The sequence below is a fragment of the Centropristis striata genome, chromosome 3, assembly GCF_030273125.1.
Source record: "Centropristis striata isolate RG_2023a ecotype Rhode Island chromosome 3, C.striata_1.0, whole genome shotgun sequence".
NCBI lineage: Eukaryota > Metazoa > Chordata > Actinopteri > Perciformes > Serranidae > Centropristis > Centropristis striata.
The window spans coordinates 15,449,937-15,464,035 of record NC_081519.1 but is presented as its reverse complement, the minus strand read 5'-3'; the positions used below and the strand labels follow the sequence as shown (position 1 = coordinate 15,464,035).

At 39.4% G+C, this 14,099-nt stretch overlaps 1 protein-coding gene across 11 annotated transcripts in view; it reads right to left on the bottom strand.

Moving 5' to 3' along the window:
* Positions 1–14,099, bottom strand: part of cast (calpastatin) — a 52,310-nt gene that overhangs the window by 23,835 nt on the left and 14,376 nt on the right. For 5 of the 11 annotated variants that reach the window (XM_059328555.1, XM_059328553.1, XM_059328551.1 and 2 more), the window contains 2 exons: positions 2,799–2,867; positions 620–748 (listed from right to left, as the gene is read on the bottom strand). In XM_059328555.1, the coding sequence (XP_059184538.1) occupies positions 620–748; positions 2,799–2,867 (198 nt within the window). Of the gene's footprint in view, positions 1–200; positions 312–619; positions 749–2,798; positions 2,868–14,099 lie in introns of all 11 variants that reach the window. The other 6 variants (XM_059328558.1, XM_059328562.1, XM_059328561.1 and 3 more) reach the window with 2 other exon arrangements.

The window sequence follows — 14,099 nt, the reverse complement described above, 5'->3', positions numbered from 1 at the left end:
CCAACAAACACTCTGATCACAAGATATTACAACCTGACAGCAACCTGAATGACAAATAACATTCATGAAGTAAAAAAAAATGACCTGCATTCTGCCTAGTTGGTAGAAAATCAATACATTTAACAAAATGATCAGCAGTAATGCAAATAAAAAGAAAAAAACAAAGCAGTGCTTTCATTATGATGACACCATACCATTACCTTTGACATGTCTTTAGGACCGCCCCTCGCCCCAGCTGACGTCATGTCAACAAAGGTAGACCCAGCGGACGACATGTCAATAACAGTAGCACCTGCCGACGTAGTGTTAGTCTACAAACCAAGTGTTTAAAGAAAGTTATTCAGCTCCACATTCTGTGACAAGCGTTCATCCCAAGCGTGATGATATGACAGCTCATTAGAGTGACACAGCGAGTGTTCAGCGTCTGAAAGGTCAAGATGTTGTGTGACTGAGCCAGAGAAACACCGCATACAGAGGAGGTAAAAACTGTGGCACAAAAAAGATGAAGCCAGTGAAGAGGAGCCATGAGCTGAGTGTGGAAGGAAGCAGTGGTCATGTGACACCAAACAGCCAAAAGTCCCCTCCACCGCCTTTGTTCAGACATCCACAGTCTGTCTACCTCTGCTTTGGTTTTTCCTGCTGTCCCAACTGAAGCACTTCCTCCTGCTGTGACACGACTTCCTGTGGGTCCTGTTGCTGTGGAAACCACCCCAGGCTTTGTAGCCATGGCAGATCCTGATGATGCCTTCTGCAACGCACCAGGTGTAGAAAAGTTGATCATCTACCCTTATAACAGCTCAGTGGGTGCTTGCGTTAACTCTATGTTTGTTTGAGGCAATTGCTTATGTTTTCATTGTTTCATGACTAAATTAAACTAAATTGAGTGGTGATGAACCACCAATTTTGCACACAAATGTCACTTTACTTGTCATGAGGAGTACAACTCCTGTGGAAACAGCTATATTGTCTTCTGTGGTTCCAAATGCAGATAACATCACCATGATGTCATAAGGATTATTTTTGCTTGGGCTTGAGAACAAAAAATTTACAACTGAAAGCCTTTGTTACGAATCGGGGCCATATGTTTAAAATAGGTGAGTGGGAACCAGGTGAATAATGGGTGCAATGGGTTGCATTATGGGAAATAAAGCAGTTTCCTATGACATGGGTTTATAATTATGTAAAGAGCTATTTTTTATGACTGTGTTATTAATAATGCATGTACTATGTGCCTAGTAAAATCATCTGGTTGAAGTGAAGAATGTCAATCATATCAAAACTTAATTATCTGCATCATTGTACTGATCACCACAGAATTTTCTATAGAATTCCTGAATATCGTTATTGTGAATTATTATCGTGACTTTGATCAGAATTAAGACGTTTCACTTGCATTAATTATAGCCAGCGTCAGAAAAGGAACAGGCTATATAAGGTCAATACTGGAGACTCAGGATATCTTTTCTACTGCTGCTAGATTTTGAACATTAGTTTTTAAACCTGTCTCCAGTGAATCCCCTAACTCTTTGGGAGTCCAATATTTAATCACTGGAGTGCCCCTTTAAGTTGAAGAAAAGATGTAAAGATAGCCATTGCCCTGCTCATATACACTGCCACAGATACATGAGCAGCTGAACCCCACTATAGCAAAGTCAACCAGGAGGTATGACAAGGGGCACAGGGGTCAGCTGCTAACAAGAGTCACTTAAAGCTAAAGGCTAATGACCGAGTAATACAAGCTTAGTCTATAAATAACTTGATAAGTTCAAAACATGTCATTGTCTCATATTATACTATTTTAAATGCTGCTGCGCACAGCCACTTTCAGAGTTCAGATATCCCAACAAAGCCTTTCTCTACAAGCCAGGCACTGAAATAGACGATGCCAGAGCCCAGTTGTTGAAGGCCGAGTGAAAACACTTCAGGCTGGTCCTGTTGATTCATCCTGTCAAACACTGTCTGCCCTTAAAGACGTTATGGAGATTACTGAAAGCCAGTTAGCCAAAGGGCTAGAAAACCCTGTGTTGAAGACATTGTTCCAAGACAAAAACTAGTAATCAAGAGACTCTTTGTGCTTTCACTGTAGAGAAAAAGACATTTTAGTTTTAGCCAAGACCAGCATGTCCCAGTCATTCTGTTCTTGTCTCCTATAAACTGTTTATGCCAAACACCTATAAAGTCTTTGTTGAAGTCCGCCAGTTGTATTTTAGCAACAGAAACCATGCTGGTAACCAGAGTTCAGATCTTAAAAATAAATATGCAAAACTGATATGTAGTCATAAATTGCTTTATAGTTGCAATTCCCAAGTTCCTGATTAACATACTGGTAAACTGTTTAACATGTCCACTTCCTAAAGTTATATTCAAACAAACATTTAAAAGCAGTAACATTTGGAAATGCCTTCAATCAGCAACACATCAAACTGACCATGAGGGGTTAATAATTTATTTTATCCATTGTTTGAGAGCAGCATTAAGAGGTTAAACTGCTTCCCACTGAGAAACTGGGTGTTACCTCTCTTGTGCTTGAATGGAAGGAAAAGGAAAGTTTTTTTTTCTGTGTGCTACTGCTCTGAGAACGGAGCTATATATATTCACTCACTCTACTAAAAAAACGACTTAAACACTAAGCTGGAACAGGAAAGGAAGTAACTATGCTACACATATTTGAGATAATGAGCGGGTCAGAGGTCAGTCAGCCACTGATTGAACAGAGGAAGTTTACAAATGAGTTTGTCAGAGAGAGAAAGATAGGGCGAGAAGAAGTTACAGGGCATTAAAAGAGGAATGTTTGATACCTCAAACTGTGCAGGCTTCACAGTGGAGACCTGAGCTGCCGGTTTGGGTGTGGCCTGGCCCGGCTGCGACTAGAGAGAAAAAGAGACAAACAGAGAGAGAGAGAAAAGTTACACATGAACAACGAACTAGAAACCATCGTAATCATTTCAAGATCCACACAGAGAAACATCTCAGTTTCACAAGAGGCAGCATTTGTGGAGAAACAAAACATTCCATGCAGCTTATTTCTGGATGGGGAGGAAAAACTTGCTTGTCAACACAACACTTCAAACTGTAACTTTTAGGACAGGGATATATTAAGACAGGAAGGGACTGAGAGGTGAAGACATTTCACAGAGTCCACACAAACATCCATCATACTGTAGTCAGAGGTGGTTGATTCAATCGTCACATTCCACATTAAAGGGTGTGACAGACTGGTGTTTGACAGCACAGAGCAAAGAGGTCAAGTATTATTGTTGTCTGCTGTCGCCTCAGCAACGGACAGCAGTGACGAGAAATGTAGGATTCACAAGTTACTCCTCAGCTGATGTCACAGTGTAAAATTAACACTGAGATAATTCACATTGGTCTTCAAAGACACCCAGCAAGGTCAGACCTTTGACTCTAATGGCTAGGCCATTTTAGGCCTCAGTGTAGATGTTTCTCACACTCGCACAGCAGTGATATCTATGCTGCACTGTACTTCTTCACATGACAGCTATCAAACAGATAGTGGTTGGTGTAGCACTAATATAACTAGAATTATACCGCATGGTGCTGTGAACTCAGATTTCCCTTTTTTTTAATCATTTCAGCTGTGTAGTTGTTGCACTTTTCTGTTCACTCACAAAAGTTATTATATTTTTGGCCTGTTCATCAAACTGCATATATTATTATTATATTATTAAGTTATATTATTAAGTTAAGTATTTTGAATGCTATGATAAAAGAGGTGTACAGGCTGTTACTTTTATTATTCTTAACTATTTTGTCCATTTCCTCTTATATTGTTAAAGTGTATCATTCAGTTTACAATTAAGGCTCGTATTCACAAAATGTTTTAAATATTATACCACTAAAATTGTCACTTATAAGAAGGAATATGATAAAAACACAAAGAAGTGATGGCACTTCTCCTGAGGCTGGAGATATTCTGCCTGCTCTATTAGAAAGAGTTTATTGGCTTATTGGACAATAAAGTTTGTTAAAAATAATTGATTCAGTAAATCAGCAATGAGTGGACTACGAGCTTCACGATGAGCATATTAATAAGCTTTCTGTTGAGAACATCATGTTAACAATATGTCACAGTTTGGTCACAGTGACTGAGGTGTTAATGGTTCTTGTCATATTATTGTCATATGGAAACAGATCAAGTACCCACATCGTTTGTGATATCCCGGTCACATTCACTCTGGACCCACCTTCCTCTGACAGACAGTAGTTCATTTGATTGATAGTTAACATGTAACTATATATATATATATATATTTTTTTTTTTTTAAAAACAATTAATACATTCATCTCATTCAGGGACTGGGTCTATAAAATTGTATTTTCTGTCTAAAGGAAAGCCCCTTCATAAATGGATTAGTCCATTACTTCCTTGGACTTTATGGCTTGGTGTTTGTCCTGACATGCAGTGTGACCTGTGTGACCTTATATACACGGGTGTGTGTCTTTCTAAACTACCTCCAATTGATTACTACAAACAGGATGCACCAAGTTGGAGTGCAGCAGCAAAGGCTCTGAATACTTATCTAAACAATTTCGATTTTTGATTTTTAATACATTTGCAAAAATGTACTTTCACTATGTCCTTATGGATTATTGAGTGTAGATTGAAATGCCTATTTTTTCCCATTTAAAATAACATTTACAACACAATAACACGTGAGGAGGTCGATTAAGGACCATTGCACTATTCTGTGGAGATTTTGACAGCAATCAATGAGAATATACTGGATGGGTGTTGTTGATTCAAGCTTTATCATCGGAACAATAACAGTGTCACATGTTCTTTTATAAAGATTATTACATACTGGGTACATGCACTTTTTCAAAATAACATAAAATAGCTTAACTACTCTCTGGTGTACTTACCTAAGGAGGATAACTGAAATGTATTTTTACTTGTACAGAAGTGCAAGAATGTACTAAGTAAACTCTTCTTTGAATGCAGCCGTGCATGCACTGCAGTATCTTGTAGGTATGCAGCGGTCTCCAGGTGGAGCTCAGTATGCTGCAGAGCCCAGCCCAGTTCTTTCAGGTTGGTGAAGAAAGAACACAGAGCCTCCACCCACTGACACCAGGTCAGAATTACTGCAAATATTTTCACATCCAACCCAGTGCATTGTATGGTGTTGTTTCATTGTGCAGTCACATCTTACCGAGCCAGTTAGAGAACATTACTCTGTGTGTCTTCATGTTAATCATGCGAGGTTGTGAGACCATTTGGATATTATAACAGAGGCTGTCAGTCACTGCACTGTAAAACATCCTGTAATTGACTGCACATGTTAGAACCACTGGGTGCTTAGTGTACATTTCAGGTTTAAAGGTCAAAGTTCTTGACATCTGTCATACTTCTGCCATAACTTTGTCTGCCAATTATCATTATCCCATGTCTACACACCTGTAAGCCTCTGAGTGAGTTAACCTGTCAAGCCAGCTGTGCATCTTGTTTTACAGTTGCACTGAGCTGACAGGATGAAGGGTGAAACTAGGTTGTATGTCTGTGAATGACTGCACTGACTGAATAGAAATACAGGAAGACAAGAGATGAGGAGAGACACGGAGGGACACAGTGCATGGTGAATTTCACCATTCTGAACTTTCTGCAATCTGTCACCTCTGATTTAGAAATTATTGCAGATCAGTCAGTGATTGCCTCACACACTGGAGTTATATTTACCACAAATAAGGTCACAGCCCTGTTCAGGGTTGTAAATATCAAACAGTGTTTACTTTTTGCTTCTACTATGGGCAAGCTTGGAGGTTCAAATGTTTTCTCAAATAAATAATACATGTTTTCTTACCTTAAGAGTACAGTCTAAGGGTAAAAAGCAGACCTTATACAACTGATGCACTGAGTTGGAGAAAAAACATTAAAATTAAGCAAATAAATAATATTAGTCCAACTGAGAACATTCCACCTACCTGTCCTATACCAATTTCTATTTTCTGTTTTTATATATTTTCCTGCACATAAATAACTTTATTATTATTTGACTGACTGTTGGCACATTCAATATAACGCTGTTTGAATAGAGAATAAAGAGGAAGTGGCACAAAGAAGGAAGTGAGGTCATAAGCAACCAGGGCATCCCCTGCCAGAGGAGAAGTCATGTTGCTCCTGTGCTGCAGGAAATATTGACTGTTGCTAAGTTAGCAAAAAAAAAAATGTATTAAAAGGAAGCAGAGCTGTGCAGCATGCTGCATGATGTGTCAGGTTTGATTTGCAGGCTGAACTTGTGAAACAGAAATCTACTAGCTAAGATATTTCCATTTTGAATAATGATAATGTAGGAACTGCTTTTGGGTTTTTGAACTATGACAAAGTTTGTGTGATCAGTTTTGATATCAAAACTTCTGTTGATACTTTAAATAATGTATTGAAAATAAGCTTTATATCGTTTTCATTTGAGTTAATGAGGCATGTCTGCACAAATATGAAGCCACATCCAGCAGTTAGATAGCTTAGCTTAGCATAACGACTGGAATAAAGAGGTAACAGCTAGCCTGGCTACCCTGCCTTACAACCAGTACAACCAGGACTGGAATTTCGTCATTTTTGAGGCAAGGCCACTTGGCCTTTTGTGTTGTCAATTTTTTGAGGGCACAAAGGCCATAAAATAAAACAATGATTTTAAGTCACCGTTCATAATGAATTTGATTTAATGACTATTAATGACACTTCAAAGTAAAATGCATCAATCTCGTGCACTTGAGAGCTAAATGAGAACAAATACCTCACATAACCTCTTTTCACAGTCAGGAGATACCGCATTATAGAATCTTTGTTATCCTATACTGTGTCATTTTTAATTGCTGTCAACATGCTTTCCACTAGGACATGGCCAGCTAGTGTGGAAAAATAGCTGGCTAGGGGGATCCGGGGTCATCCCCCGCAGATAATTTATTTTCATAAAAGCCCAAATTTGGTGGCCTCCCGCAGATTCGAATGCCACTATTCCATCATATACACTAATCTTAATCATTGCATATTTTAAGAATTATTTTAAAGGAGAATAAGGGTTTTTGTATATTTTACTTAAGTCATCTTTTATTTTAAACAGTCTTCTTGTAAATTCTGTGGTCGATTCTGTTAACACACTGTGCTCTTATTTTGAAAGCTGCATGCGTTTAGCAACAGGAAGTTTTTAAAAACAGTAAATCACAGTTTAGTGTGATTAAAACAACTTTAATTGTTAGCTAATGTTAGCTCGTGGCTAACGAACGGCATGTGCAACAGTGTATTTGGACCTCTGACAGGCCCGGACAGGTTGACAGTATTTAGTTCGGCACACACGCGTAGATGGTGAGACACAGAGAGATGATGTGGGGACGAGACTGATACAGACAGGTAGACACGGCAGCTCGGTATATACAGTGCATGTGTGTGAGTGTGTGAATGCGCGCATGTCTCGGAGGCGGACAAAGAGGTGGGTCAGGGTTTTGACTGACTGATGGGTAACAGACACTCTGCTGAGGCAACAGCAACACAACGGCAAATAACTTTATATTGTGAGTCATGTAAAAATACTTTCAGTAGCTTGAAATGTGAGGTTAGCGCAGCAAATGAGACTATGGCAGGACAGATTAAAGTGCGTTTGATGAAGTCTCCTTGCTTGGCCAGTGGTCATTATAGCCCGTCCGAGCGGTTCATGCCAGGCTCGAATACAACCCACCACTGATCATGAATGTCATCAAAAGATGCTTATTTTTCTCAAAAGATGCAGGTGTTGACAGGAAAGAGGCAGACTAGAAAACCACAAAACCAACTGCGGCAGTGCGACGGGGCATCAAGGCCACTGTGGCCTCAGGGCAGATGTGTTTTTCAAGGGTAAATTGCGAGGGCACGAGGGCCTGCCCTGCATACAACCATAGAAATAAAATGAGAGTAAATAAGGACATTGCTATTCATATCTGAGCATTTTTATATGTACCACTGTCATTAAAGAACTGTGACAGTTGTAACGGTATGACTTCTGTATAACCCGACTTGAGGTTGCGGCAAGTTGGGGCTCACTCTGGTGAGGTTTTGCTAACGGTCAAACGAGCAGTGGAGTCATACAGCATCGATAGCCTTTAAATGAGTAAAATGTAACAACTTTATGATGCATCAACATAGTTTTGCAAAGGAAAAACATTGCTTTTGCAAAGCATAAAACAATAAAAGAGTAAAATAATTAGCAAGCTAGCTATCAAACTAGTCAGTCATCCCTTGGTTAGTTAGCTAGACAGCTTGCTAATTCCACCATGCTTTCATGCTACGTTGTTTATAGAAAAGGAGTAGAACAGCGTGCTGGTAGCCACAACATTGCTGGGTCTGATGATCCCTCCCTCACTCTGTGCCCCTGATGGGCTACTTTGCTCAGAGAAGAGCGAACAGCAGCGATAGCTAGCTAACTGGCCAACAATCCATCTGCAGAGGTGCAGACGCACTTAATGACCCACTGACCTGTGTTGTCACCATAACAACTAAGCTATTTTGTTATGTACCAGACGAATGACCAAAGTACAAAGTACTGTTTTACTCTTATTCTACTTCACTGGCATAATTTAAAGACACAATTAAAAGTCATTTCATATGATTAAAGGGATAAACATGATGTCACATTGGAAATAAACATGTCTCAGTGACCAAACAAATGACATCATGAATGTGCTCCATACTTTCCCTTACAAATGTGCACATAAGGGGAAACCCAAAACCATCAAAGACCATATCTGAACTAAAGTGACAAAGTGTCTGTTGAAATTGAAGGAAGTTGGCCAAGAAGATTTGATGATTAATTTGCCTTTTAGTCATATGAGAGAAGTTCACAAACAAAGGGAAAGACTACAACCATGGAAGCATGAGTTTACTTTGTGATCCAAAGGGAATGTGTCAGCACTTTTTTCTCCTTGACCCCTCATGCACCATCAGTGTGGAGATCCATTTCAAAAAAACATACACAAACAAAAGAGTCTTCCCTCGAGGCTTGGGCTGACATCAAAACCATTACATAGCTTGCCATACAAGAAAAAGATGCCAGTTACCACAGACAGGTTAGGCAGCACACAGTGAACCACCCAGATACTTTCCCAACAGGCAAACAAAAAGGCTGCTCGCTTTATTTCCAGTCCATTAAGGGAAACAATACATTGTATAAGGAGGAGGGGCACTATATGACGTTTCATGACGACTCCTCATATCAGTATCCGATCATAATAATACTTATCAGTAATACATAAACATGCCAAAGATTAAAGAATCAAGGTGTCTTCTCTGGACTGAACTATAAAATAGAAGCTTATATAATCCTTAAAAAAAGATAAGCTACAAGTTATTATATAAAGCCAAACACAGCAAGCAAACTCAATACACTGTGAACAATCATTTCTAATGTCTTTCACTCGTCCCTGAGTTTCAGTTAAGCTAAAGCAGATGTTTGTCATGCTACCAGGCTGAACTCTGTGCTCACCTGAGACCCACCCAAACATCTTGCAAGCTTTCTGTCTGCTGGGACTCCAAACTGCAGCATTCCTACATTCCTCATGCCGACTCATCTCTGCTTATTACAGACAGTTTGTCCCCCAACACAAAACAAATGCCTCATGTCTCAAAGAACATGCCTCATACATTATGCCGTTATTCTTTCATTCATGTGGTACAGGTGACCTAAGAGAGTATTATAAATTGCAACTTTTTTGGATCTATACAGTACAGCTCATTCAGAGCTTATCCTGCTATCCTGCTAGCAGGTTATGTAATGCAAAGTGCCCAGAGACATAAAGTAATAGAGAGACTTCTACTCAAATCCAACAGAACAGTTATTTCATTAGCATTCACACCTTCAGCTCCCAAGAGAAAAGTGTTCATGGAAAGTTTCAAGTCTCACGCCAATACAATACCTTAGTGTAGGTACAGAAACCAAAACCACTACCTCATTTTTTAGGAAAAGTTCTCAACTTATCAAATGTTAAGTTATGTAGCATGACAACATATATGAACAGTGCCTACATAAACAATTATTTAATAAAGTAAAGTTAGATCACAAAAGTAAACAACAAGTATCACCACAAATTCAAAATCCACTTGCATTTACTTTCAACGATCAGTGCTAGCGATGCATTTTGTAACTAAAACGTAATAAAGGTTTGATAATAAGTCACGAGGCATGCAACAGGTGTGCTACCAAAATATCATGCTAGCTGTAATAAAATAATAAAGTTTATGTTGAATTGAAAAGGGGGTCAAATTTATTTAGTAGCTAACAAATACTGAATGACTTAGGCAGAAAATCATTCAGTATTTATCATCATCATTATTATGATCACACCAAAGAACATGTATTGGTGAACAGAAGCTACAGTCCAAAATGGTACGTGACTTTAGCTTTGTATTCAAGATTTACTTTTCTTACACGGACAAAATGAGTGGCCATACGTGGGCTGGACAAAGTAACACGAAGACCTCACAATGTGGCAGCAAATACTACTTTTATGAAGCCATTACATTTTTGTTGACCCTGTGACAATAATTCAGCACTGAAGGTTGTGATGAGACCATGTTACACAGCACTGTGAGGTGTTCCTGTATTGTGTCCAGCCCTGTACACAGACAAAAAGAAAAAAGTGCAGACCATAGCAATTTCAGACAGCTGTACCTGGTAGAAATTTTGTCGGGGTAAGGGGAGGCGCCGATAGTTGCCGTGTCTCTGTTTTATCAGGGACATATAAAGAGCTGTTAAACAGAATATCACAGCTGACAGACATATGGAAAGACTGTGAATCTGTGACGTACACTAAGAGACATAACTGCTATGAAAAAACATTCATACATGCACTTAAACATATAGAGCACAGAGAGCCCGACATATATTAACAGTTAATGCTAATACAAGTCAACAGAAACTCATCCACACCTACAATGAAGCAAATTTATTCTAGAGCCCGACTAATAGGGGATTTTTTAGACTGATACGATTTTAGAAGGGGAAAATTAGCTGATTAACGATATGACAGTTGATATAAGAATGGTTGAGCTTAAATTACATTAGACTTTTTCTGTGTGGATTGTGCACCAATGTGACTATGCAAACTCACAAGGCTGCTTTCTTAAATAACTTCTTAAAATTATTTTACAATGCCAATACCAATTCTAGAAACTAAAAAAAATATGGAAGAAATAAAAATAAAATAAAGAATAAAGAACTGTGTGTTCAGTATTAGCCAATTGCTGACCATGCCATTTTTAAGATCCTCTCAAGCTTTGTTTATGTTGTATAAAAAAGTTTTAATATCAGTGCATATTGAACAACATATATGCTGATTCCATTAGATACTGATATGTCCGTAATAGGCCAATACTGGCTGCTATAATGAAATCGCCTGCTCTAATGTTGTTTCAAAAATAACACTGGTGGACACAGCAAACTGTTTATGTGATAAAAAGTAAGACAGAATTCTGTTCTCAAAGCAGTGAAAGGTCACACAGGTCACAAAAAACACACCTGTAGTAATACACATGACACCTAGACACACATGCTCACACACTCGGCATGCACAGAGACAAAACCACAGAGATTAGCTACTGTAGCAGTGAAGACAACACTGACTGACGTAGGCAAGAACAGGACAGTGATATGAACCTTGTGGTCACTCTGGGAGAGCTGTGGGGAGTGTGATCAAAATAGACACAAGATTTTAGAGCGTGGACGATGTCAGCAGAGTGCAATCTGAAACCATCGCTCATTTCAAACTGGCATTCATTCAGTTTGACACGTCATCTCAGACGGAAACTGTCGAGATTGTGCTCGAGGTTTGCCACTTGACTCCTTGTCTGGTTTTAGATGCTTACGATCCCTGCTTAAAAACTTCAGACCATCCGAGGACCTGCTCTCTGCATGACACACTTAAATCTCAATGTTCTGTCAGAAGTGAAGAAACAATGCAGTACATCCAGGCTTTAGCCAACAACAGCGATTACAGCAGTAGCTTGTGCCTGTAATGAAAACTGATGACTAATGCAGGGCCCCACCCGACAAACCACAGACACGCACATGTGAATATGACTGGAAGCAGCTCCTAAGCTTATGCTACCAATTCAAAATAGCACCAGAAATGGTCAGTCAAATGGTCAGCAGTCATAATAAGGATCACCTGAGCTCGAAAGCTCCAGTCAGTGTAACAAGAATGTTGAGCTGAAGTGTTAAAGTACCAACGAAGCTAAGTGTTGTCAGACTGGAGTTTCAGTGCAGAGTTGCATGAGGATGAATATTATTGCTGTAGGGAAGATTTGGAAAGCAAACAGACAGCTGGGTAAACTCAGGAGTGATGTCATTAGTCAAACCTACTCTGATAGGCTACCTGCGCTTTTGATACACCTAATTTTCACATCAAAGTAAGCCATGGGAAAAAAACACCATGGCTCTTTAACAACACTGTGCTGGTTTCATATATTAATTAATTCTGATCAATTCTATGCAGACGGAATATATGTTACTTCTTTTAGCTTGGTTACCATTAATCATCTTTTTTATTGCAAACTAATAAGGCTGTCTTTGACTACAGAAATTCTTACTATACTGATACTTACAACTATGTTGACTAATCCGTTAGTTGATTTAATGGACAGATCTTTAAAACTGAGTTTTTCCACAAAGAATTATGCAAAAGCACCAGTTTAAATCTTGTTCTTACCAGACATTAGCTCATAGGATTCAATCAGTATGAAAAAAAGAGCAATCAACTAAAAAATGTACTCAAAAAATGTACTCAACTAAGACCAAAACAATAAATCAAATGCAGAAGAGACAGCTGTATAAACTAACTTATGCATTGTTGCAACTAACAAGTATCTGGGGCAAAAGTACAAGCATTGATCTTCCATTTTGTTCTGTTTGTTCTATGTTTTTCCATCATGTGCACACTGACTCGTGTCTTTTTTTTTAAATCAACAATACCCAACAAAGGCTGGTATACAGAGGCCACATTAAGAGTTGTCATCAGACCCTCATGACATATTAGTTGTTATTAAGCACTGGTGCAGTATCACTCACTATATACAGCTGATTATTTACTGTTTATTTCACTGTTACCTTGGTGACAACTGCTCTCGGGGTCCATAAAAGCAACAACAACACTAACACAGTAATCTTCAGCCCTCTGCCAACTTTCTTTAACTCGTCATGCAAAAGGAAACAAAGCCGATCAAGATAAACTGCTGTCTCACACAAATGCAACATGGCTGTGAAATGCCAACACATGAACGATCAGCCTCCGACTGTTTAACTACAGCTGTCAAAATGATTCGACAGGTATCAGTCATACAGGAAGCCCTTCAATACACAGACACACAAAAAAAGAGAGAAAAAGAGAGAGGGAGAGAGAGAGAGAGAGAGCATAAAGGGGAAATCCTGCCCGGATACATACCATAAGTCTGTTTGTGAGTGTGTATCCTCTATATATGCAGTATATTAAGATGCTCTCTTGAAGCTGGTTCACCTTAGATTCCCGCGGAGGAAACACTCTATATCAAACACACACGCATGCACACACACACACACACATAAACATCCATATAGACACACATGCCCAGTGGTGAAAAACTTGCAGCCCCGCCTTCATGGAAGCTGCACAACAAGCCTGTGCTGCTCTGGCTCCGCCTCCTCAGCCACAAGGCAGCAGAGCAGGCTCAGTCACATTGGACAGTCGGACAGAGAAAGACACACCCACTCCTCGCTGACTGCCAGGAAAAATAAATAAATGTGCTTAAGGGAAACTTTGGGGAGGGTCTGGGCAGGGTTTGAGAGGAGGGATGTTGCAGGTCGATAAGAGACATGATGGCCTTTATCAAGATTATTTGCAAAAAGAGTATCGCGGAGGCAGAGTTAAAGGTTGAAGCTGTGATGATCAGGCAGTCGTAGATTTGTTGCAGCAGTGTTGGCAAAGTCTGGGTGTGTCTTGAGAGACTCACTGCTTAGGAATCTAGACTGCAGAGCCACACAAAAAGAGACAGAGTGTGTGTGAGGGAGGGAGGGAGGGGGGACACATCACATGTAGTCCAAACCACACCCGAAGACAGCCAGAGAAAAAGAAAAATTGTAAAT